This window comes from Mesocricetus auratus, unplaced genomic scaffold, assembly GCF_017639785.1.
Source record: "Mesocricetus auratus isolate SY011 unplaced genomic scaffold, BCM_Maur_2.0 Super-Scaffold_100694, whole genome shotgun sequence".
Lineage (NCBI taxonomy): Eukaryota > Metazoa > Chordata > Mammalia > Rodentia > Cricetidae > Mesocricetus > Mesocricetus auratus.
In genome coordinates, this window is record NW_024429268.1 from 4,235,619 (window position 1) to 4,260,926 (window position 25,308).

Sequence of the window (25,308 nt, forward strand, 5' to 3'; positions counted from 1 at the left end):
TTCTGGAGTTGGACTATCTTTTTTTTACCTTACAAGAGATCCATATATCCAGGCTCAACAAAACGGTGATCTTATGTGTCATCTTAAATGCACTGTGATAGCAGAGAGTCACATATTTTTTCTAGATTTGAAATCGAGCGTACTTGCTAGTAAGTCCCAATGGATCCCCTTTAAAAAGGCTTATGGGAAGACGTTTGCGAGAGGAACCTCCAATGCCTTATCTAACGGACGCTTACTCACCGTTTGCTCTGAATGTAACAGTATCGCGGTCGCCGGGACAAAGTGGTGTCACTCACAGCTAATCTTCTTTGTAATATGGGAAGACGGGAGACGTTGCTTCAAAGACCAAAATGTGGATGAAAATGGGCAAAATCCTGAAGGCGCAGATACCGTTTTCAGTTGAAGAATTTAGCTGCGCTATGTTTACAAGGAATGGGTGACAGCTTTGCGTCGTACAGGAAAAGCACGCAGAGACAGGCAGTAGACGACGTCAAAGTCGAGTCTCCAGATTTCACTCAGCAGACGGTAGGACAGCTGAAGGCATTCTCCTGGAGTCTCAGGAGCAGAGCCTCCTCCACCTACGCAGGTACGTCTGTCTGCTTTCTGGCTGTGGGGCTCCTTTGCAGGGGCGAGCAGGAAGCAACAGGGCTGCGGGTCGAAGCGGTGAGACAGTCCGCGTGGACTCCTGGGAGTCAGCGATGACCTAACGTAAGGTGAGGAGAACAACGAAGGCCAAGAGGCATCATAGGGAAGTATAACTGATGCGGCAGCGACGACATGCTCGCTCAGCCGGGCGTTGGTGGCGCATGCCTTTAATCCCAGCGCTCGCGAGGCAGAGGCAGGCCGATCTCTGTGGGTTCCAGACCAGCCTGGTCTACAAAGCGAGTTCCAGGACAGCCTCCAAAAAACAATACAGAGAAACCCTGTCTAGAAAAACAAAAACAGAAAAAAAAAAAACCAGAAAAGATATGCTCGTTCACCGGTCAGAAGTAGCTTAAGGCAAAGGTGACCTAGCTGAATTTGTTAGGGAATAATGAGCAAAACAGCAAAGCATATTTTGCATTTTTCCTCGCTAATTACTACCTGGCTTTCTGTGAGATCCCCAGGACAACTTGAGAAAAAGCAGGCTGGTGAAGCAGACACCTCTGCTGTCTCAAATCCCGTTGTCACTTGTTAGTCTTCCTTCTAATATCTGAACCCACCTGGTCTCCCCTGTTCATCCTTACCGTATAAACGGCCTTTCCTCTTTTCATGAGCGCGAGTACACACTCTATACGCGTATATGTTTTATGGGATTACACTGCACATTGTTTTTTAATTATCCATTTATAAACTACGATATGAGATACTTTCCATGTCATTTTTATCAGACGCTTCACATCACTTTCCTAAGCCTCCCCCCCCCCCCGTGAATCACTTAGATGCTTCCCCCTCCATTCTCTGTTTCTCAACCTTGCTTATCATCTGAAACATCACAATATGCATCTCATTAGTCATTTTTTTGCACACTCATCTGCATACGTTTAGCGTAAATATCTACACTGGAAAAGTCAACCTGAGCTTTAATGTACTTCCAGCATTATGAGGGTTCCTCATGGACCACGCCGAGAAGTCCTGACCACAGCACAAACTCATACAGCAAGACGTTTCTTCACACCCGTTCAGAACCTGAGCTATTTGCTTCCTGTTCTGCGCTTTGCATGACCGGCTTTTTGACTTCTGCAAACTCCAGGGTAAAAGACTGCCTCACTCCAGCAGTCCTTGGTTTCGCCTCCCAGAGGGCCCACGGCAATGGATCTCTGTAGGAGACAGGAGGTCCTTGTGCTCACAGATAAGCACCAGGGAAACCAGGAAAGGCAAACACTGCAGGGTTCTCTCTTCACAAAGAGAGATGTACAAGCTGTTTTCTGCGGAGAAGCCTGGGACTGGAGGTGGTTAATAGCCTGGTGAACTCTGTGCCATCTGTACGGCCGGGTTCCCAGACCTTTATCTTGAGCCTGCTTGTCTCAGTCTACTGCCCTATCCTCTCCCAGACTCTTATCATGCACATTGAGCCTGCTTTCCCAGTTAATCTGCAGAAGCTGCCCTTATGGAAGATGTCACTTGTACGTTACAACAGTTCCAATGTAATCATGCATTAAGCTTTCTTGTACACATGAGATTGAGTTAACTGTCACCAGAAAACTCCCCCCCCCAACTGTGCTGTGCTTAAATATGCTTTAAAATAAGTTCTAGAAGTCTGAACCAACACTGGCTGCTGAGTCGTGCAGAACGGGACTTCCCTCTTGCTTCTTGCAAATTGAAGCCTCTGCTGGCCCAGGTGTTTGCAGAAACCCACCGCGACTCCCTGCTGTCACTGATTCTCTGTTTGCTGGCCCCTCCCTGTTGTCCCAATCTGGTCTCTGCCTTTCTGTGGTCAGGAGCCTGGCTTCTGTTATCTTCCTGTCTTGGGTTCTTTAGCTACCCGGGTTTTGTTTGGATCCTACGAATGGAGACTAAAGTAAGAACGTGGTAGGGAAGGGAAGTGAGTGGGGTGGACGGCAAGTTTACTCTCTAATCCTTGTTATGCTTCATGTCATGTCGCAGCTGAGCTCGACCCTCTCTGGCCGGCAGCTCCCATGGTTCACACAGCTCTGGCTCCCACCAGCTTTGAGAAGCTTTGCTTCTCCTGCCAGCTCCAGAAATGGTAATGATATCTCCATGTTGCTGGTCCTTGGAACCTCCACAGTCTCCCCCGCCCCCCCCCACCCCCACCAAACACATACATACTTCTTAGTGTAACTTCCAGTAAAGGCCCTTTCGTTGTGAATGAGCAAAGGTGCATTTGTCTTGGCGAGAATGTGACTAACACAATCACATTTTCTATTTTCTTCATGACTCTTTATAATCTGAATCTTCACTTTGAAGTTTTCTTTCCACATCTCAGCTCTTAAAATTCATAAAATAGAAAGATAATTCTTTACTCAAATTTGTATTTTAAGCATATCATAGTTATTTATCTCATTTACTTATTGATTCATTCATTAAAATGTATACATACTTCATTGTCATCTGGGAAATAAAATATCTATGTAGCAAGAAGATGGTCTAAACAAAGACCTTTGTTGGTTCATCCTGGAACCAAACGACTAGCCTGTAATGGGCTGCTGTGGCCTGTGTATTCCTGGAGGAGCAGAAAGGAGGCCTGTGTCTCTCTATGTAGTTTCTGGCAGACACTGCATTATAGAGCTTGTCTGCAGCACACTAATCATGGAGATAGTTCTCCATCAGGAAGTATTTTTAGTGACTAAAATGAATGGTTTTCTTCAAAAAATTATCCTTAGCATGTAGCATATAAGGAAGAAGCAGACTTGTAGAAAAAAAAAGAACTTTCATTGGAGAAGTCACACTCATTCTCACAGACAGAAGGGAGGTGCATAAAACTGGTTACTTGGATCAAGATTTGAACACATTCGAGGCTTCAAGAAATTATCTGGTGAGCCTCAAGACATCCTCCAGTGAAGAGGCTGCGTTATCATAGGAGGATGGCTTAGGGGGCCAGAGCTCAGCTAAGAGTTTGGATAAGGTTGGCAGAAGAAGAATATGGAGAAAGAAAATTTTGAATAGAATGAAGGAAACCCATAGAGCCTCCTCATCATGGGATGAATGTTTTTAATGACTTCCTTTGTCTGATGTACAAGAGTGAAACCAACCAGATCATGACTTGATACTCTAGCCTCAACAGTAAACCAGGGCACCCATGGCATCCAAGATATCTAGATACGTGGGACTGTATATTCTTATTATGAATCCTATTTAAGCTAGGATTTATAGTTTTTGTATCCAATATCATACCAGAAATGGGTGCAGCAGTAAGACAGTAAGGGGAAATTGGCTGCAATGTGATAGGATTGTGGCCAGTGAGAGCAGGTCATTGTCAGGTAAAGATAATGACAGTCTTCACAATGGGTCGTGCCAGCTCGTTAAATGCCTCTTATGCTGCCCTGTGGTGCAGACATTTACCTAGCTTGATTGAAAGGTAGCAGATAGGAAAGCAGACCAGATAAAAAGCTTTCAGGCCATCACAGTATGCTAGTTACACCTACCAGTTCAACCTCGGCTGGATCTGAGAACAGGGAGAAGCAAGTAGGTCTTTTATTTTCATTTTTATAGCCTCCTTTTCACCCTGATAACAGTGACAGGTATATGTTCCATCTGGGGGAGTAGGCCTTAAATCCAGTCACAAAATATTCGGTTCCTGTCGTGGCATTAATGACACTGTTGCACCAGTGGGCATGTCTTGCAAGGTCTGTAATTATTCTAGTTATCAGCATTCACAGATGGGTAAGACTGACTATTACTTTTCTTCTACCTTAGTATGCATTGCTTCTTCTGGAACTATGAAAGATATCCAATAGTGATGAAGCTTCCAGATGACTATGGACTCCATTTCTCGTGTTTTATGATACAAGCATGTGGTGTCATCAGTAATATGGTCTCACTTTTAAATTCTGACTGCTATTTGAAAGAGATGCATGATGGGAGTGGAAGAGTTAATTTACTTTAAGGATGTGGCTCCTTATCCTCCAGTAGAAGACCGTACATCCAAGAGTATATGAGCTGCACAAATTGGACTGGACAAAATTGAAAGAGTTTAACCAAGCCAGGCGTTGGTGGCACACGCCTTTAATCCCAGCACTCGGGAGGCAGAGGCAGGCGGATCTCTGTGATTTCGAGACCAGCCTGGACTACCAAGCGAGTTCCAGGACAGCCTCCAAAGCCACAGAGAAACCCTGTCTCAAAAAACCAAAAAAAAAAAAAAAGAGTTTAACCAAAGTCGGTTGGGAAGGAAGAGGGGTTTGGAGATGGGAGAAGTCAGAAGAAGGTGAATATGATCAAAACAAACTGTATGAAGTTCTCAAAGAGCTATTTATTATTATTGCTAATCTATTTTTTGAGACAGGGTCTCCCTTATGTGACTGGTTGACACGGAATTCACTGTACAGACCAGGGTAGCATTGAATTCACAGAGGTCTATCTGCCCAATTCTGGAATAAAGGCACGTGATAACATGCTCAGCAAATAACTATTTTAAAAAATATATTTTACTTTGTTTTCTTTAGCCCTGAATTAGAGATTTGTGACATTTGAATCTAACGAGAGGGAAAAAAAAGCCAAACTGTGATTCTGGATGAGAAGAATTTCATTCAGGGAAATTCTGAAATCCTTGATGCTCCAGCAAAATATTATCTTCCCTGTTGTGAGAAGTTGCTTACCCACAGGGATACAATCTAGGGACCAACTGCATGCTATCTGTTTTTCTCATGGAAACATTATTTTAACTTATGTCAGGATGGCAGCCATTGATGCTGAAGTCAAAGCATATGACATATAAAAATAAATAGAAGAATAAGCAGTCAAGGCCCATTTTCAGTGTACATTAAAATATCTATGCCCAACTTTGCTCTGGCATATTTTACTTTCAGTACAGGTTCACATTAATTAAATTGAAGAGAAAAATAATGATCACTAATCTGTGAAAGTCCAGTCAGTTCTAAGTATCCCAGGGACCCACCCCTCACTCCCACCCCAAGAAAAATCCAAAGAATCAGAAGTAATTTCTACCACGATGGCCCAATGCATGATATAAGGGGAAACAATAGCATTTAACTGTCCTGTACTGTTAACAATTATTATTTATGATCTGTAAACCCAGAAACCAGTCAGGATGGCATATGTCAACTGTATAGATACATTGGTTAATGTAGAACCCTGATTTTCAAGTAGTTCCTAATACTTTAACATCTATTGTTTGAGTGGTGTGTGTGTGTGTGTGTGTGTGTGTGTGTGTGTGTGTGTGTGTGTGTGTGTTGAACTGGTGGTGGGAGGCATGGTTTAGTGTCTCCTTACCACACGGATAAATATGTCTCCATAATCTCATTATCTCCCAGGAGATAGTGGCTCTTGTGGACCAAGGGGTTTTCATCTCACGGAAATTTGTCTTATTTCTTTCTGTGACTCCTGACCACTCAGTCTGGGTTATCACATGCAGACATCTATGGGTACCACTGTGTGGCACTCTGTGATTCTATAGTTGATAAATGACAGCAGGATGCCCATTTGCTCACAAACGAAAAGGCCATGATTCGCTTCCATTTTGCTTGTTTATGTTTTCCAGGTAGCTTACTCCCTAGGATAAACTTTCCAAACTGTCTGAGTTCTGGATGCAAGGCGGTCCCTGGAGGAGAACACAGCATCGTGCTTGCAAGCTTTGGAGGCAGAACTGCAGTGTTCTGGATGCGGGTCTTGAGCCGAAGCTGGACCCCCGAGGACAGGAAGCTGAAGATGTGGGAGGATAGATCTCCTCTGTCCTGAACTTCCTCATCTACGTGGTCCTGCTGTGAGTCACTCCATATACCTTATATCTTAAAGAAGCTGGACAGCATATGAGGATTGGGGGGGGTTCACATATGGATGCATGGCATGAAGAACCTGGTGACGGTTTCTCCTTGTGTCTGCAGATGAATTGGCTGTAAAGGTGTAAGACAGATTAAATGGAAACAAACAAACAAAAAACCCTTCTGCTTGTTAAGAACAAGTTGGACTTTGGTGATGATGCCAAGCACCCTGGACCTGACAAAAATCACAGTGCTCGGATGGCTTGCACTGACCCCTCATGGCCCTTGCTGGAAGCTGCTGCACAGCTCTTGTTAAGGGCCCCTCACCAAGGCTAGAACTGGGACAATGTAACAATTTTTAGTGAGAGTTAACTTGGAAATAAACCTATGGTCATTCCCTTCCAGAATTAACTGTATGTTGAGTCTTCTATAGAAATAATTACCCAAGAGACACCAATGAGCATGAGATATAGGATCTGGAATAAATCATTTAAAAAGAAAAAAAACAGGACACTTTTAGAAGCTGACAATCTGAAGCTGAATCATCAGGTATTTGTGTTTTGTCCCCCAAAACACAAAACTAGTATGAACAAGAGAAATATTCTTGATTGCAAAGTTAATGGCAGGCCTTGGTACCCTCCTGAAGGCAAAGTAAGCAATCTTATTTATGGATAATCAAGTTCAAAACATTAAAGCTAGATCAATTATTTTCTATCACAATTTAAATGGATTTGTGTCATTCCACTTCCATATAGTGTTTATAAGGTAATCTGGACACAGGTTTGGTCCCACCTCCATGGCCTACGGAAACAATCCTAAATTAGTTACAAAACTGCAGTCTCTGCGTCAACAAATTATAGCCATTAGTCCAGCTCAGTTGAAGTTTACCTCAACTTCTGAGGTAACAAGCACATTCTTTTGTCTCAGGAAAGACCTTTTAATCTATTATATCATTAGTTTGCAATCTTGGGGGTTGTGTTTATTTTTGATGCTTGTTCTTCCAGTCATCTTTTTACCAACAAAAAAAAGGTGAGTTGCCTCAGCCATATCTGATGGGAATGGCAAACGTCATCAGGCCAGCACAGCTTCTTGACAAAGCCCAGCAAAGCTGAGCTACAAGATATCTGCCCTTCCACGTTTGGTTTTCTCCTCCACCTGTTGCTTACTTGGGGGACTTTTAATATTCGTACAATTTAGAGATACTGGGTTGATGGAAATTTTCTTATGGAATCATTCATGCCTTCTCCCAGGAATACTGCTTCTAAGCCTCCCCATGGAAGTCCTGAACAATCTATCCCTCCTGCTTTTAAGGAGACAGCCTTACCTACTTGAAGGACTTCCTTATGCCTTGGAGGTTGTAAAACACAAAAAGAAGGCAGAGGTCTCTTTATGAGGCCATGAGACACTCTTGAAACATCTGCCCCTATGCTTACGCAGGAACCTGGTATTCAAAGCAAAGCAAACTCAAAAAGGGTCAGTGAGACTCGGTGGGCTGGAGGAGTCGGCCACAGTTCAGATGGCAAGCCTCTTCCCAGTGTACACTCAGGCAATTATGTGGCATATACAGCAACAAAGTTAGATTAGCTGAGGTTACCTCTGTCCCTACACAGAGACTTATCCTGATGGGCAAAAAATGATGCAGAAAGACAATAAAAGCATTCTATCATGATATAAAATGTAAGCTTTGTACTATGCCAGAGTTTGAATAGTAACTGCAGCAGCTTTGGCCTGAGGATATTTCTTGGACACTCTGACCGTTAAGAGTTAATAATACTGGGAATCCAGCATGGGACTGATCAAGACCCCCCGAATGTGGGTGTCAGTGAGGAGGCCTACGCAATCTATGCGGCCTTGGGTAGAAGATCAGTATTTATCCCTGGCATACAAATGGACTTTGGGCGCCCATCCCACAATGAGAGATGCTCTCTCACCCTGAACTCTTGGGGGAGGGTCTAGGTCCTGCTCTGGATGAAATGACAGACTATGGACACCCCCATGGAGGGCCTCACCCTCCCTGGGAAAATGAGGGGATATTGGAGGGGTTGGTGGGAGGGCACTGGAGGAGGGGAGGGAAAAGAAGAGGAACCTGGAATTGACATGTGAAGCAACGTTGTTTCCAATTTAAATTTAAATTTAAAAAGAAAAAATAAAATAAAAAAGAGTTAATAATAAACTGTGATGGGGGAAGTACTATGTATATGTCAATAAAGCACTGTTGGGCCAATAGGGAACCAAGATAGGTGGGACTAGGAGTCCAGGAGGACTCTGGGAAGGAGAAACACAAGAGAGTCAAGATGTAACACCATGGGGTAGGAAGCCTGGAACTATTCTCCGGTAAGAGAAATATTTAGATTAACAATTATGGGTTAATTACTTAAGTCAGAGCTAGTCAGTAAGAAATAAGCAAGGCAACAGCTTCATAATTAATATAGCCTCCTGTGTGTTTATTTGGGACTGATGTGGCTCTGGAACCAGGCTGGCAGGAAGGCTTCTCTCTCAAGGAAAAAGCTTCCCTTAACAACACTGTTTGGGAGTTGGCAGTGTGCCCGGGATGACTTGAAGATTGTTTTGGTCTACTGTCCTTTTATCCACAAAGGCTACCAGCCTGAGAACAGATTGTCATATGCTTCTAGATTCTTAAAAATTGGGTTATGTGGTTGATGAGTAAAAATGGTTATGAAAGAAAGCTGTTTATAAATTGTGTCAAAACTTGAGGGAACATTATCATAAATGATAAATCTGTTCTGTCATAGTTTATTAATGATGACTAAAAGATGAACAAGAGAAAATGTTAAACACATGTCTAAAAACAAAAATAATACGATCTATGTTTTGGAACAACATAAATGCATCCCCCACTTACCAAATTTTGTATAAATAAAGAAGCTCTCTGGCTGCTAGTCAGCCCATCAGCAAGTCTCCTGACCACCATGGCCTGGCTTATTTCCTTCCCTTACCTACTCCTTATACCCCCTCCCGGGCCCTGTATCTCTACAAGAGAGGCCCTCCTTCTCTGTCTGTCTCTCCTAGAATGAAATGAAGTCCCTGTGTCTGATTCCTCCCATCACTGCTCTTGCTTACACCCATCTTCGGACCCTGCCCTCATCCGCAGCTGGACTCTGGCACTTTGGGAACTGACCTTGACGGCTGGAATGTAAAACTATTGTGGGAATGCAAAAAGATGTCTTGTGGTCATATTGTCTTAGGTCCGTGATACCCACCTCTGTGAGTGTTGATGGGATTTTAAACAGGGTCAGACTCTAAGGGACTTGCGTTTGAAGAAAAAAAGGTATATTTTCTAAAAAAAACACTGCTGTCGGCAAAAGTGAAGACTCAAACAAACACATTGTCTGTCTTCCAGCCTTCTCCATCAACAGAGAGTAGAGATGGCCAAAAGTGTTATTGCTCACATCAAATTGTAGATCTATGAACACAGCCAAGTAAACATCTCTCACTGGGGATGCAGATAGCATTCTTCACGAGTTTTAAAAAACCCAAACTTAGTATCAACACTTAATACTTTTGGACAATAAAGCAGATTTTTTTTCTAAAAAGCTTGATCCTAGTGTGATATTCCCAGAAAATGCTGCCATTTAGTTAACCTCAATTTGTTATGTAAAAAAGTATAGGGCTTAGAGATCTATATGGCTATAGATTAACATATAGAAATGTATATTATTATACTTTGGTAGTATAGCTAATACAGTTGAACTGAAGGTAGTATTGATTACTAGACTGTAGAAATTTACTTAAGACTGTGTCTAACTAGATAAACTTATTTTGATGTTGCCTTTCTGAATGACTAAATTCCTAGTCTGTACTGTTGGAATAACTTCTTGTTTGTTCTCTCAGCAGCAGGTTAATAATATTGGAATATAGACAATATATTCAGTATTAATTTTTATAAAGAGTTTGGTGTCACTATCCCTTTTGGTAGCTAAGTGATGAGATATCATTTACTACTATGTGGCTTGAGTGTATTTGGGAAAGTAAGAGGAAATGGGGGTGGATGGGAAAGAAGGTTGACAACCTATCAATCTATTCAGTTTCCTGTCTTTTATTTCCACAATAGAAATTCTCCCTACACTGTAACCAGCTTTGATGCCTTGGTCATTTTGACTGTGTGCTTACTTATGTTTTCTAGATGGACTTCTTGGTCGCTATGTAAAATTCTCACATAACTAACTTCCCAAGTTAAAAAAAAAGAGCACCAACTGCTGCTTCATGCCAGGAGCACAGTGACAGATTTAATTCAGGGTTTTACGTGTCCATATCCTTCTGAGTTCCAGGTGTGAGCTCTGATTGTAGAAGCCCAACCTGTTGGCCAACATGATCTCCAAGGGGCAGGATGGACACAGTACTAACTTATAGCCAATAAGATCTGAGCAAAAATCTCACAAGGTTTCTGGGAAAGAAATGCCTTTGCTTTAATAGGGATTTGTTTTTCCTATTTGGGTAGGCATGGTGTCCTAGAGGACAGCAAAAGACAATAAGGACACATGGTCACATTTACTGTGAACATAAGGATACTAAGTTCAAAGAGAAGGCAGCAAGTGAGAAAGAGAAAATTGTGTGGTTTTAATGCAGTTGATCTGGAAATGAGCTCTCACCCTAAACATGTTTATCTTCTATGAAATTTCTCAAAGCAACAGCCCTCTATTGCTGTGTAATCCAGATTTAGTGAAACTTCAGATAGGTACATGCCAAATGTATTTGTTATAGGTATGTAATATCTCTTGGGAATCTCCCTGTTTCCCAGACTCCTTAGGACTGGGATTGTAGGCTGACACTCCCCTGATCCAGGTCTAAAATCCATATATGAATGAGTACATACCATGTTTGTCTTTTTGTGACTGGCTTACCTCACTCAGGATGGTTTCTTCTAGTGCCATTCATTTGCCTGTAAATTTCAAGATTTCATTGTTTTTTTCCTGCTAGGTAGTACTCCATTGTGTAAATGTACCACATTTTCTCTATGTACTCTTCAGTTGAGGGGCATCTAGGCTGCTTCCAGGATATTACAGATAATGCTTCTATGAACATAGTGGAACAGATGTCCTTGTTGTATGAATGTGCATCTTTTGAGTACATGTCTAAGAGTGGAATTGCTGGATCTTGTGGTAGACTGATTTCCATTTTCCTGAGGACTCTCCATACTGATTTTCAAAGTGGCTGTATGAGTTGGTACTCCCACCAGCAGTGGAGGAGTGTTCAACATTCTCCACATCCTCTCCAGCATGAACTGTCATTGGTGTTCTTGATTTTAGCCATTCTGACAGGAGTAAGATAGCATCTCAAAGTTACTTTGATTTGCATTTTCCGAATGGCTAAGGATATTGAACACTTTCTTAAGTGTCTATCAACCATCTTAAGTGTCTCATAATTTTGAGAATTCTCTATTTAGTTCTGAACCCCCACTTTTTAATTGGATCCTTTGGTGTTTTGGAGACTTGCTTCTTGAGTTCTTTGTAAATTTTGGAGATCAGGCCTCTGTCAGATGTGGGGTCAGTGACTATCTTTTCTCATTCTGTGGTTTGCCTTTTTGCCTTGTTGACTGTGTCGTTTGCCTTACAGAAGCTTCTCAGTTTCAGGAGGTCCCATTTATTAATTGTTGATCTCAGTGTCTGTACTACTGAACCAATTCATTCAAGGGAACCTCCCACTTTCTCTTCTAAGAGGTTCAGTGTGGCTGTGGCTCCTCTTTACTCATTTCAATAGAGTATGGTTTCACTTCACCGTTCTCCTTCACACCCAGATGAAGGTTTAACAGTGGCCATCTGTAAAGAGGCGATCTTGTCACTTGGAAGCACGAGCTTTAAATAAACTTAGAAGTTGGCAAAATTCTCACATTGGTTTCCTGACCTGTGAAGTGGGAGCTATTATGGTTGGAAAGACTAAATGGCACCTCTGCTAGGGAAAATGATGAATTAAAAGCAGTATCACATTCCTCGAGGAACTTTAGAACTTAGTGCCATTGTCAAGGACCTGAATGCTGCAGGGGTGTTGATACCCACTGCGTCTCCCTTTAAATTCCCGATCTGTCCGGTACAGAAGACAGGCAGATCATAGAGAATGACAGCTGGCTATTGAAAACTCAAACAAGTTAGGCATTCCAATTACTGCTGCTGTAGCAGGCACAGTTTCCTTACTTGAGCAGATTGACACATCTCCTGAGATGTAGTATGAAGTTATTGCTCTAGCAAATGCGTTTCTTTTTTTATTACTTGTCCATAAAACCACCAGACGCAATTTGCTTTCCGTCAGGAAGGCCAGTAGTATATCTTTAGTGTTTTACCTCAAGGATATGTTAACACTCCAGCCCCATGTCATAACTTAGCTCAAAGGGATTTTGATCATCTGTCTCTTCCACAAAATACCACTTTGGTTTGCTATGCTGATGGAACTGAGTGAGCTGGAAGTAGCAATCACTTTGAACTTACTGGTAACACATATTTTCATCAGAAGATGGGAAATAAATCCAACCAAAATGCCCATTCATACAACAAAGATGTCTGTTCCACTATGTTCATAGCAGCTTTATTTGTAATTGCCAGAACTTGGAAGCAACCTAGATGTCCCTCACCTGAAGAGTGGATAGAGAAAATGTGGTACATCTACACAATGGAGTACTATTCAGCAGAAAAAAATAATGGAATCATGAGATTCGCAGGCAAATGGATGACACTAGAAGAAACCATCCTGAGTGAGGTAACCCAGTCACAAAAAGAGAAACATGGCATGTACTCTCTCATATATGGATTTTAGACATAGATCTGGGGAGTACCAGCCTACAATCCTATGGCCAGAGAGTCTGGGAAACAGAAACTTTATTTAGTGGCTGATCGAAGAAGAGGCAGACTCCCTTGGTTAAGTACTGAGCTGAACTCAAGAAAGCCAGTAACAGAGAGGGAGGACTGATGACCGAAGGGATTAAGACTGGGCTGGTTTAACCCCCAGAAACAGCTGACCAGACAAAGGTTAACTCTTGAATCCCAGGCATCAGCCTGGGAATCCAGCATGGGACTGATCAAGACCCCCTGAATCTGGGTGTCAGTGAAGAGGCCTAGGGAATCTATTGAGCCTCGGGCAGCAGATCAGTACCCATCCCAAGTATACACACGGACTTTGGACTCCCATAGAACAATGTGAGGTGCACTCTCACCCTGAACTCTTGGGGAGGGTCTAGGCCCTGCCCTATATATGACAGACTATGCACACCCCCATGGTGGGCCTCACCCTCCCTGGGGAAATGAGGGGATAACGGGGGGGGGTAGTTGGGGGGAGGGCACGGGAGGAAGGGAGGGAATGGGAGAGGGACCTGGAACTGACTTGTGAGGCAACCTTGTTTCTTATCTAAATTTAAACTGGAAAATAAAATTTAAAAAAATCTCAAAAAAAAATTCTACCTCAGTGAAATTCCTAGGAGTTCAATGGTTTGGGGTGTGCAGGGATATTCCTTCCAAGGTGAAGGGAAGCTGCAATCTCCCCTGCCCCATTTCTGCTATTTCCAGCTGACCACAGTGATTTTCTCAACCAACCTCCTTCTCTGCTTATCTCTTCATCTCCAGCTCCAGCAGGCATTCCCTGTGTACCCACCAGTCAAGCCTTCCAGAGAAGAAGTAGGCTTGTTTCAGATCCTCACTGGAGAGATTTCACACTAGTTTTATAACAGCACACCTGAAAGCCCTAGAAAAAAAGAAATTCCACTCAAAAGGAGTGGAAGCCAAGAAATAATCAAACTCAGGGCTGAAATCATAAACTACCAACAAACAAATGACAAGACAGTGAATTAATTCCATGAGAGTTGGTCCTTTGAAAATGAGTAAAATTAACAAACCCTTTTGCAAATTAACTAAAAGACACAAATTAAGAAAATTGGAGATGAAAGGGGTTACATAACATCTGATGTAGAGGAAATTCAGAGAACCATTGGGGTATACTCTAAGAACCTGTTTACCAAATTGGAAAACCTAAAAGAAATGGATGTTTTCCCCAATACATAAGTGATATCACTTATCAATGTCAAATCAAGATAAAATAAGCAATTTAAACACACCTATATCCCCTAGTGAAATAGAAGCAGTAACTAAAAGTCTCCCACCAAAACAAAAAAGGCCTGAGACAGATTATTTCAACAAAGAATCCTACCAGAATTTTAAAGAAGAGCTACTGCCAAAAGTCCTCTAATTATTCTACAAAACAGAAACAAAAGGGACATTTTCCAATTTGTTTTATAAGGTCTCAGTTATCCTGATACCCAAAGACTCAACAAAGAAAACAGAATTACAGACCAATTTTCCTTATGAACAATTTTTCAATAAAATATTTGCAAACCAATCCCAAGAACACATCAAAAAGATTATTCACTGTAATCGGGTAGGTTTATTGCAGAGATTCAGGGATAGTTCAACATACTTAAGTTGATAAGCGTAATCCACATATAAACAGACTCAAAAACAAAAACCTCATTATCATTTCATTAGAATCAGAAAAGGTCTGTGACAAAATCCAACACCCCTTCATGATAAAAGTAGGAACACAAGGATCATATCTCAAGATAATAAAGGCAATTTACAAGAAGTCCATAATCAACATCAACTTAAATGGAGAAAAACTCAAAACAATTCCACTAAAATTAGAAATAAGACAAGACTGTCTACTCTTTTCGAATTTAATCAATATAATCCTTGAAGTCTTTGAACAATAAGACAACTGAAGGAGATTAAGGGAACACAAATTGCAAAGGAAAAAGTCAAAGTGTCTTTATTTGCAGATGATATGGCAATATATTAAGTGACGCTAAAAATTCACCAGGAAATGTCTACAGCTGATAAACACCTTCAGCAAAGTAGCTGGATACAAAATTAACTCACAAAAATCACAATCCATTTGTCTATGTGCCAATGAAAAATGGATTGTGAAAGAAATCAAGGAAATGACACTTTTAACAAATGACCCAAATAAAATATCTCAGGGCAATTATAACCCAGCAATCGAGAGATTTGTATGATAAAAACTTAGATATTGAAGAAAGAAACTGAGGAAAATATCAGAAGATGAAAGATCTCCCATGCTCATGGGTAGGTTGTGGTAATACCTTGCTTGTACAAATAAAGCTTGTCTGAAGACATGAAACAAGGTATCGCAACAGTGGGTAGGACTAAATAATAAAAATTGCCATCTTACCAAAAACAATCTACAAATTCAACACAACCTCCTTCCACATTCCAACACAATTCTTTACATATCTTGAAAGCATAATTTTCAGCTTCATATGGAAACATAATAAAACATAATAAAAAATCCAGGGCATCTAAAAATAAAAGAATTTCTGGAAATATCACCATCCTCAACCTCAAATTTTACTACAGAGTTTCAGAAATATAAACTGCATGGTATTGACAAAAATAGACATGTTGACCAATAGAATCAAATAGAAGACCCAGACATAGATTCATATGACTATGAACACCTGGTTTTGATGGAGAAATCAGAAATCCTCACTGGAAAAAAAGACAACATATTCAACAAATAGTGCTGACCAAGTTGGACAGCTGCATGTAGAAGAATGAAAATAGATTGATTCATACTTAATCACCCTGTACAAAATTCAACTCCAAATGGATCAAAGTCCTCAGCATAATACCAGATACACTAGCCCTTGTAAAAGAGAAAGTGAAGATACTTGACTACAACGGCACAGGGAAAGACTTTCCAAACACAGCATTGTTAGCACAGACACTAGGGATCAACAATTAGTACATGGGACCTCATGAAACTGGAAAGCTTCTGCATGGCTAAGAACACTATCATTTGGACAAAAAGGCAGCCAACAGATAGATATATATCCAAGATATATAAAGAACTAAAAGAACTAGATATCAAGAAAACAAATAGCTCAATGTAAAAATGATGTACAGATCTAAACAAAGAATTTCTAAAAGAGGAAACTCAAATGGCTGAGAAAAAGTTGAAGATGTGCTCTGTAATATTTGGCATCAGGGAAATGAAAATCAAAGCTACTGTGAGATTTCATCTTACTCCCATCAGAATGGCTGAGACCAATAAACAAGTGACAGCTCATGATGGCGAAGATACTGAGTAAAGGGAACCCTCATCCATTGCTGGCAGGAATGTGAACTTGTACAGCCACTATGAAATCGGCATGGCAGTTCTTGAGGAAGACAGGAATCAATTTACCTCAAGATCAGCTCTAGCACTCTAGGAGATATGCTCAAAGGATACTTCAATGTACCACAAAGATATCTTTTAACCGTGTTCATTACTTCTGTATTCATAATAGCAAGAAATTTCAAACATACAAACATACAACAGGAGAATGGATAAAGAAAACAGGGTACATTTACACAGTGGAATATTTCTCAGCTGTTAGAAAATGAAATTTTCAGGTCAATGGATGGAACTAGAAAAAAATCATTCTGAGTGAGATAACCCAGACACAAAATAACAAATGTGGTATATATTCATGTCTATGTGGATACTAGGTATTCAGTCAGTGATAGACAAGCTGGAATCATCCATAGAACCACAGAAGTTAAGTATAAAAGGGACTAGGAGAGGACAGACAGAACTTCCTAAGAAAGGGAAATAAAGGGGAGTAGAATAGATAGGTTGTGTGTGTGTGTGTGTGTGTGTGTGTGTGTGTGTGTGTGTGTGTGTACACATATGAAGGTGATTTAAGTAAAATAGCCAAATAATGGGAGAGGAAGAGTCCTAACTGGTCATCCCTTGTCACTAAATGATGTTTCCAGTTCCTGGAGTTGTCCAGGGCAAAGGGATCCAATGGAAATCCCCAAACAACCCAGGGGATTTCTGTGGCTATAGGTTGCTTTCCAGAAACTGAAGCAAGAGCCCATTACTGAAAACAGCACTACATGACTCATAGAACATGCAAAAGTCAAACTGTTGGCCACATAGAACCTTTACACCTATGTTCTTTGGTATAGTAAGGTAATCTACATGCTACCAAAGGAGAAATGTAAAAACCAACCCAGTCACAAACCCTTTTATCTACAAGGGAGTCCTGCCTGTAAGACATGTTAGTTCAGTGGTGGCACGAGGTCTATAGGAGTGACCAACTAACATACTATTTGACTTAATTTCCATTTCACAAGACCAAACCCCTGCCCATAACTGCTGTCCTTGGATGACAGAGAACCTGAGGCTATATAGCCCAGGAACCTAGGGTAAAACCAAATACTATTGTTTTACCAAAGGAATGCAGCAATAAAATGACTCCTAATGTCATTTTGTTGTGCTCATAGATCATTGCCTTGCTCAGCCATCAAGAAGCTTCCTCCTGTAGCATCCGGGAACAAACACAGTGATCCAAAGCCAAGAAGTAGGTGAGTGAAAGGCCTTGGAACACTCATCCAAAAAATCCCTGCCCTCAGACCTCAGGGAACTCCAAGAAAGATGAGGTAGAAAGAGTGTAAGAGCCTAAGGGAATGTGGGGGACACCAAGGAAATAAGGCTTCTTAAACACAAAAGGACAGGCTCATGTATGAACTTACAGCAACTGAGGTAACTTGCACAGGGCCTGCACAGGTCTGCACCAGCTAGGGTTCTAGAGCTGAAGAGAAGTGGGCATATGCCCCACCTCTACCCTGTAACCTAGACCCAACCTTCAGATGGCAGCCACTTGCAGATGAAAATTTAGTTCTCCATGGGAGTCTCACTGGGGAAACAAACTACACTTAAGTGCAGTCTTTATGCCCAACAGTAGAAAACCAAGAGAAAATGAAGTCAAGGACATCTTTGAAGTTTCCTTGTCTTATAATATCATGTCAGAACCTCACCACCCCTGTCCCCATTTTATCTTATTTTTTGTTTGATTCATTTTTCTCTCTCTCTTTTTTTTACCCTACATGTTCTCTGCATTTACATTATGATATCCACCATACCACACCAGCCAGAACAGGTGAGTGACTCACCTGCCAGCAGAACTGTACCTGACCCTGGATTCAGTCCTCCCAAACCCTTCCCCAGGCCCATGCCATCCCAGCTCATTCCTGGCCCTGATGCTGCCAGGCCTCATTCCTAATCCAAACAAAGTTCTACCACTGAGACACAGACCACACCACCCAGAAATGGTGAGTGACCCTATCCTCCTATCCTATAGCCCAGCCTCTCCCATGTCAGCATCAGACCATTGCTAGGCCCTGCCCTCTACTCCAGAGGAAGGGGGACTCCTAGTGTTCTGGTGCAGCCTTCACCAGTCAGCAAGCAGGTGAGTGATCCACTTACTGAAAGGACTGTCACCACTCCTGGATTTTGCTTCCCCAAGACCCATATCATCACCCAACCCCTTACACCTTGCTATCCTCCCAATGGCCAGCCCTGCCCAATAACTCCAACAGACTCCATAGGTCCAGACACAGTCCACACATTTGGAAGGACAACCCCAGTAGCTCTACTAGAGGCCAGGCTGGTCCTAGGTACCTAGAAGAGGAAGACTTGGGCTTTACTGGAAGCCAAGTCAGATCTAGAAAGCCAAGAGGACTTCAGCTTTACTTGAAGGCCAGACCAGATCAAGGATGAATTCACCAAGATGATGTCTCATTTCTGAGCATCTATGTTCCCAAAACAGGGCACCCACATTTGTAAAAGAAACATTACTGAAGCTTAAATCACATATTGAACTCCACACATTAATAGTGGAAGACTTCAACATCCCACTTTCAGCATGGACAAGTCATCCAGACAGAAACTAAACAGAGAAATAATGGAACTAACAGCTGCTATGACTCCAATGGACCTAACAGATTACCTACAAAATATTTCACCCAAGCACCAAAGAATATAACTTATTCTCATGGAAGGTAGATTCCACTTCATGGAACATTCTCTAAAATTGACCACATAATTGTTCACAAAGCAAGTCTCTAAAGATACACAAAAGAATTGGAATAACTCCCTGTATTTTATCAGATCACCACAGAATAAAGTTGGAATTCAACAACAACACAAATTATGAAAGTCTTCAAACTCATGGAAATGGGACAACTCTCAACTGAATTACCACTGAGTCAAGGAAGAAATAAAGAAGGAAATTAAAGACTTCCTATAATTCAGTCAAAATTAATGTACAACATATCCAAACTTATGGGACACAATGAAAACGGTGCTGAGGAAAATTATTAGCACTGTGTCTGCATAAATAATTTGGAGAAATCTCATACAAGAGACTTAACAGCACACATGAAAGGTCTAGAGCAGAAAGCAGAAAATACCCAAGAGGTAGATGGCAGGAAATAATCAAACTGAGAGTTGAAATTAATGAAATAGAGACACATAGAACAAGACAATGAAACAAGGATTTGATTCTTTAAGAAAATAAACAAGATAAACAAACCCTTATCCAAACTAAACAAAAACAACAACAACAGCAACAAAAACAAAATTAGAAATGAAAAGGAGCCATAAGAGACACTAAGGAAATCCAGACAATCATTAGATCATGTTTCATAGACCAGTACTTTACAAAATTGGAAAATCTAAAAGAAACATACAAATTTATTGATAAATGCCACATATGAAAATTAAATCAAGATAAGATAAATAATTTAAATAAACTTACAACCCCCTATAGAAATAGAAGCAGTCATTAAAAGTCTTCCAACCTGCTCTACAAAAAAAAAAAAACAGTTTCAACGCAGAATTCTACCAGACTTTCAAAGAAGAGCTAATACCAGTACTTCTCAAATTGTTCCACAAAAAAGAAGGAACATTGCCAAATTATTTTTATGAGGTCACAATTACTCTGATACCCAAGCCACACAAAGTCTCAACAAAGAAGGAGAATTATTACAAACCAATTTCTCTCATGAAGAGTGAAAAAAAACTCAATAAGATACTGGGAAACTGAATCCAAGAACACATTAAAAGGATCATCCACCATGATCAAGCAGGTTTCATCCCAGAGATGCAGAGATGGTTCAACACACACACACACACACACACACACACACACACACACACACACACACACACACACACACACTCTATGGCTTCTAGTTTAGTGTTCTTATGTGATTCCCGAGTATGCAAGCAAGTAGGTCTCTGTGTCTATAACTGTTTCTTGTGCTCTTTTCCTTCTGTTTGATTTGTCCGATTCTGATGTGTTAATTTTTGTATTATGCTGTACTATACTACACTATTATTATTCCTTAGAGGTCCGTTTCCTAAGGAGAGACAGACAGGAGTTCATCCAGATTGTAGGGGAGGTGGAAAGGAACTGGAGGGGAAAAGAAGCAGAGAGAGAGGAAACCATAATTGCGGTATATTATTTTAGAGACGTAAATCTGTTTTCAATAAAAGGAAGAAAAGAAAGGAAAACCTAGTATGGCTTAGAGAGAAAAGGTAGCAAGTGTGGATGGAAACAGATAGCCTAACTAACCAAACATTCTCTCTGGGTAGAATCATATTTTTAAATTAATCTGTGATTTCCTCTGACGCCTTCATTCTTCTATCAAAATACGTAAAAATTCATTTGTCTATATTTAATTTTAATTTAAAAAACTCTTTATACGTATGAGTTATGGTAACCATAGCCTCATAGCTTATCCTTTGGATAAATTGGCCACTATGCTTACATCATCTTTACCCACTATAAATTCACCTTAAGTACAACAGTCTGGCATAAATGGATTTTTTTGGGAAGCTGGTATCCTGCCATGGACCGACATATAGGCCAGAAAGCACACCACATTAACTTTGTCCTCAGAACTGTTCTTTTTCTCAGTATTTGAATCAGGACTTTCCATACACTTCTACCTCATAGCCTGATTAACTCAGTTATGAGTTTACCTATTATCTTAGAAATTCCATGTTGGGTTGGAGTAAAATAGAATTCATTCTCTAGATATCTACATAGTGTCTATATCTTTAGAGTTCAGCCCACATGACCACATAAGCATGAGGGTCCACAATTTGTGTAAACATAGTGGTATCATATTGACACCATTAATGCCTAGCCGGGCCACTGGAGGAGAAAAGATATAGAAAACAGAGCAGATAATCATTTCTTTCTAACAAATCATAACATACTAGTCATATCCAGTGGCATTGCAATAAACTAGTTTCTTTGACCTCTTGATTCCTTGGGCAATAATTTAAAGAGTTAAGGCTTGGGGGTTATAATGGTGCTAAAGGTAAGAAAACATTTGGTGTCATGTATTACAAATAGCTTGTTTCGACAGAATTACCTATTAAACTGCCAAGAATTGTACTCTTTCTGTTGAGGAAGATTCCTGCATTACTCTGAATCATACTCTGTAATTTCCTTCTATACCCTTAAGGATTCTTCTCACAAAGAGTTCAAGGATGCATTACTAATTCTCATTTGTTCTTTATAACAAAGTTTAATAAAGTTATATTTGTATTTGTATTTATCATCTTCCAGATTATGTCAGTGGACATAATCAGTCTGTGTAGGGTGAAAGAAAACACCCTTTCTTGCTCATTTTTCCATGTAAGCTCTAATCAAGGGACACTTTGTTCAGATCTTAGACTATCCCAGGCCCTGAATAGTCAAGGTCTTTGGATCATATTAGCTGAGCCTCATAACCATTGTAGAAGCCAAGCAGAGCAGGCATAATTACTCCTGTTTTGCATATAAAGAATCAGTGTTCCAGAATGTATAAACAGTTCTTTCAAGGCCCCATGGTAAAAAAATATCCAGAGCAAAAACTTAGATTATGACATGTAACTTTTGTTATTTCGTTCTGGTTTGCTTTTCTGGTCTCTACAGAAGAATTTTTGCTTATGTTTCAGACACACATTTAATATTCTCTCTGGGCACACCATGATAGTTGATTAATGTGGATTATTCAGAAAATAATTTCTTTTACCTAGTTAGGGTTTAAAATATAAAGACAACCATAACCACATTTTATTGAGTAAGGAAAGGAAATTTGTCCAGCAGCAGACACTGTTTGCTTTTGCACATTCATTTCCTAAAGTGAAGTGTGTGTCTACTTCTCTTTGCTTCTTGAATTTTCTAAGATCTGGGCTTCACATTTGTCCAGTATATTTTATTAGCTGTCTTCTGCTGTAGAAGTTCATTATCTACTCAGTCCCTTCGCAATTAACTTCTGCGCACCTGGCCTCTGAAGAAGCATGTTTTCCTTTGGGAGACCCAGGCACTCGAGGAAGGACACAGAGCTCAGAACCAAGCAACCTGGGCTTTTGACCTTTGTTCATCAATATTTTTGGGAAAACGCTATTTGCTTTCTTGAATATCTGTTCTGGATGTTTGTAAAATGAGGAGGTAATCCCACCTAAATGCTCCTTACTTTCAAAGCGTTTATTTATTTATTTATTGTACTTAGGTGAAAATTATAACAGGTATAATGAACATTCTTGTTTAAAAAGGAGGCTGGAGAGATGGCTGAGTGGTTAAGAACACTTTCTGCTCTTCCAGATGTCCTGAATTCAATTCCCACCAACCACATGGTGACTCACAACCATCTGTATTGAGATCTGACCTAGAGGCATACATGAAGGCAGAACACTGTATAATAAATAAATAAATAAATAAATAACTGCTTGTAACAAAAATTAGATTCTGACCTCTGGAGCCATTATGTTGAATGGAGCTTACAGTAGAACTCACTTCGCCGTTGACAAGACTGTGAAACGGCATGTCTGTAGAGCTAATCAAAAAAGTGTTATGTATGATGTCAGATAAAGAGAGCCAACTATCACTGTGTCATAGAAGGAAAATCCATGTCAATCATTAAAATTGTGCTGTTACTTGAGTTTGTTTGCAAGTGGTAAAAGAAAAAGCTAGGAAAAGAGTGGAAGAGAATGAATGAGAAAATACTGGGTTTGGAAGGCAACAGGACTAATAAGGCTAGTTGATCTGTATTGAATAATATATTTAAGATTTATTCATCATCTATTTTACACTCATCAATCAGAAGATATAAGCAAATGTTCTGAAGGGAAAAATGGACTTCAAGGAAAGGCAATTACATAAATTGTATCAGACTGAAAATATATGATTGTGTAATGCCAGTTCACACATAGATTTTAAAAAATCACTCTCCTGCAGAAAGGTAGCGTTCAAGAAAAGGTTTTGAAGGTTCAAGAAAAGGTGCTAGAAAAGGGTTTGGAAGGATCTGAGGATCAGCCTTTTAGCCTCTGACACCAACACTGATCCCAAGCACGTAGATAATGGGATTGTTGATGAAGCTGCTTCCTCTGTCAGTAATGTTAGTGGGAAAGCAAGGATGCCACAGAATCATTAACGTCAGAATTGTTCATGCTTACAGGACCCAAATTAGGCCAAGCCACACAATACCACACCACACTTTGTTTAGCTTAATTATCTACAATCTTATAAACTCCATGTTGGATTAGATTCAAAGTGAATTATATTTTATAGATATCTACATAGTGTGTATGTCCTCAGAGCACAGTTCTCATGCATAAATATGTACAGACGCCCAAGACCAGTGTGGAAAGGGTGACATCATCAATCTTGAGCTGGGACATTGAAAGAGAATGGATAGAAAAACAGAGAAGACAGTCTTTTCTTTCCAATCAGTCGTGACAGATTAGTCAGTTCTAATAGCCTGGCAATAGATCAATTTCTTCAGAGCTTCTTTGACCTCCCGATTCCTTAGGCAATAGATGAAGGGATTGAAGGCCGGGGTGACGATGGCATAGAAGATGGAAATGACTTTGTTCATGTTGAAGGCGTGAATAGCTCGGGGCCGGGCATACATGAAAATAGTGGCTGAGTAGAAGATGGTGACCACCACAAAGTGGGAAGCACAGGTGGAGAGGGCTTTCTGCTTTCCTGTCGGCATTCGCAACACGGTGGTCAGAATGCAGCCGTACGACAGTACGGTTATCGACAGCGGGAAGAGGAAGATGATCAGAGCCAAGACAAAGTCCACCAGCTCTGCAACAGACATGTCTGTGCAGGAGAGATTGAGCACTGGGGAGATGTCGCAGAAGAAGTGGTTGATGACATTGGGGCCACAGAAACTGAGGCGGGAGATGAAGTAGATCTTTGCCAAAGAGATGCCAAAGCCAATGACCCAGGAACCAAGGGCCAGGCGGAAACAGAGCCCATGGCTCATGACGGTGGGGTAGTGCAGCGGGCGGCAAATGGCCACGTAGCGGTCATAGGCCATGGCAGCCAGGAGGACACACTCCGTACACATGAGGGCAATGAAGAAGTAAAGCTGTATCATACAGTGGGTGAAGGAGATGCTGTTACTCATGGACCAGAAACTGAAGAGCAGCTTGGGCACAGTCACAGAGATGTACCAGGTCTCCAAGAAAGACAGGTTGGCCAGGAAGAAGTACATAGGCTTGTGCAATGTCCGGTTCTGCTGCACCAGTAGGATGATGATCACGTTTTCGGCTACGGTCAGAATATAGGCCACAAGAAACATCAGGAATACTGCTGCTCGCATGCTCAAGCTCCCGGGAAACCCCACCAGAATGAACTTGGTGACCCGTGTCTGGTTCTCCACATCCATATCAGATACACGGGAGTCGGCCCTTTGAGAGAAAAGAATCACTTGGTCAGAATCCATGGTCTGGTAAGCATAGTTCATCCCTGCACGCTCTGAGTACCAACAGCAGTGACATTTGTTTATTAACAGCATATGACACATTAGATAGATGACTGTGACATGAATATCACACTCCATTTCAATTTCCCACATAGCATCTTCACCTATACCCTGTTACATCCATTTTAATGATGTCTTACTAGACAGATATTAAGTACATTTCTATGTTTTCACTGATAGGAGGACAAGGATTGTATTCAAGTCTGATCCTACAGCCACGTAGTATCTAATACTCTGCAATGCCTCCATAAATACCTCCAAAGCAAACTAGCAAATCCCCTTTTGTTATAGCTACTGGTTCCCAAAAGCACACTGGC

General features: G+C 40.9%; 1 protein-coding gene across 1 annotated transcript; it reads right to left on the minus strand.

Annotated features, from left to right (window-relative positions):
* Window positions 1-23,314: 23,314 nt before the first annotated feature.
* LOC101829290 (olfactory receptor 6B1) lies at window positions 23,315-24,901 on the minus strand. Its single transcript, XM_005083062.4, has one exon. The coding sequence runs from the start codon at window positions 24,893-24,895 to the stop codon at window positions 23,960-23,962; it is 936 nt and encodes a 311-aa protein (XP_005083119.1). The 5' UTR covers window positions 24,896-24,901; the 3' UTR covers window positions 23,315-23,959.
* Between the last annotated feature and the right edge of the window lie 407 nt (window positions 24,902-25,308).

Coding starts and splice junctions, on each gene's coding strand:
- LOC101829290 (XM_005083062.4), bottom strand. CDS start 24,895: ATGGATGTGGAGAACCAGACACGGGTCACCAAGTTCATTCTGGTGGGG.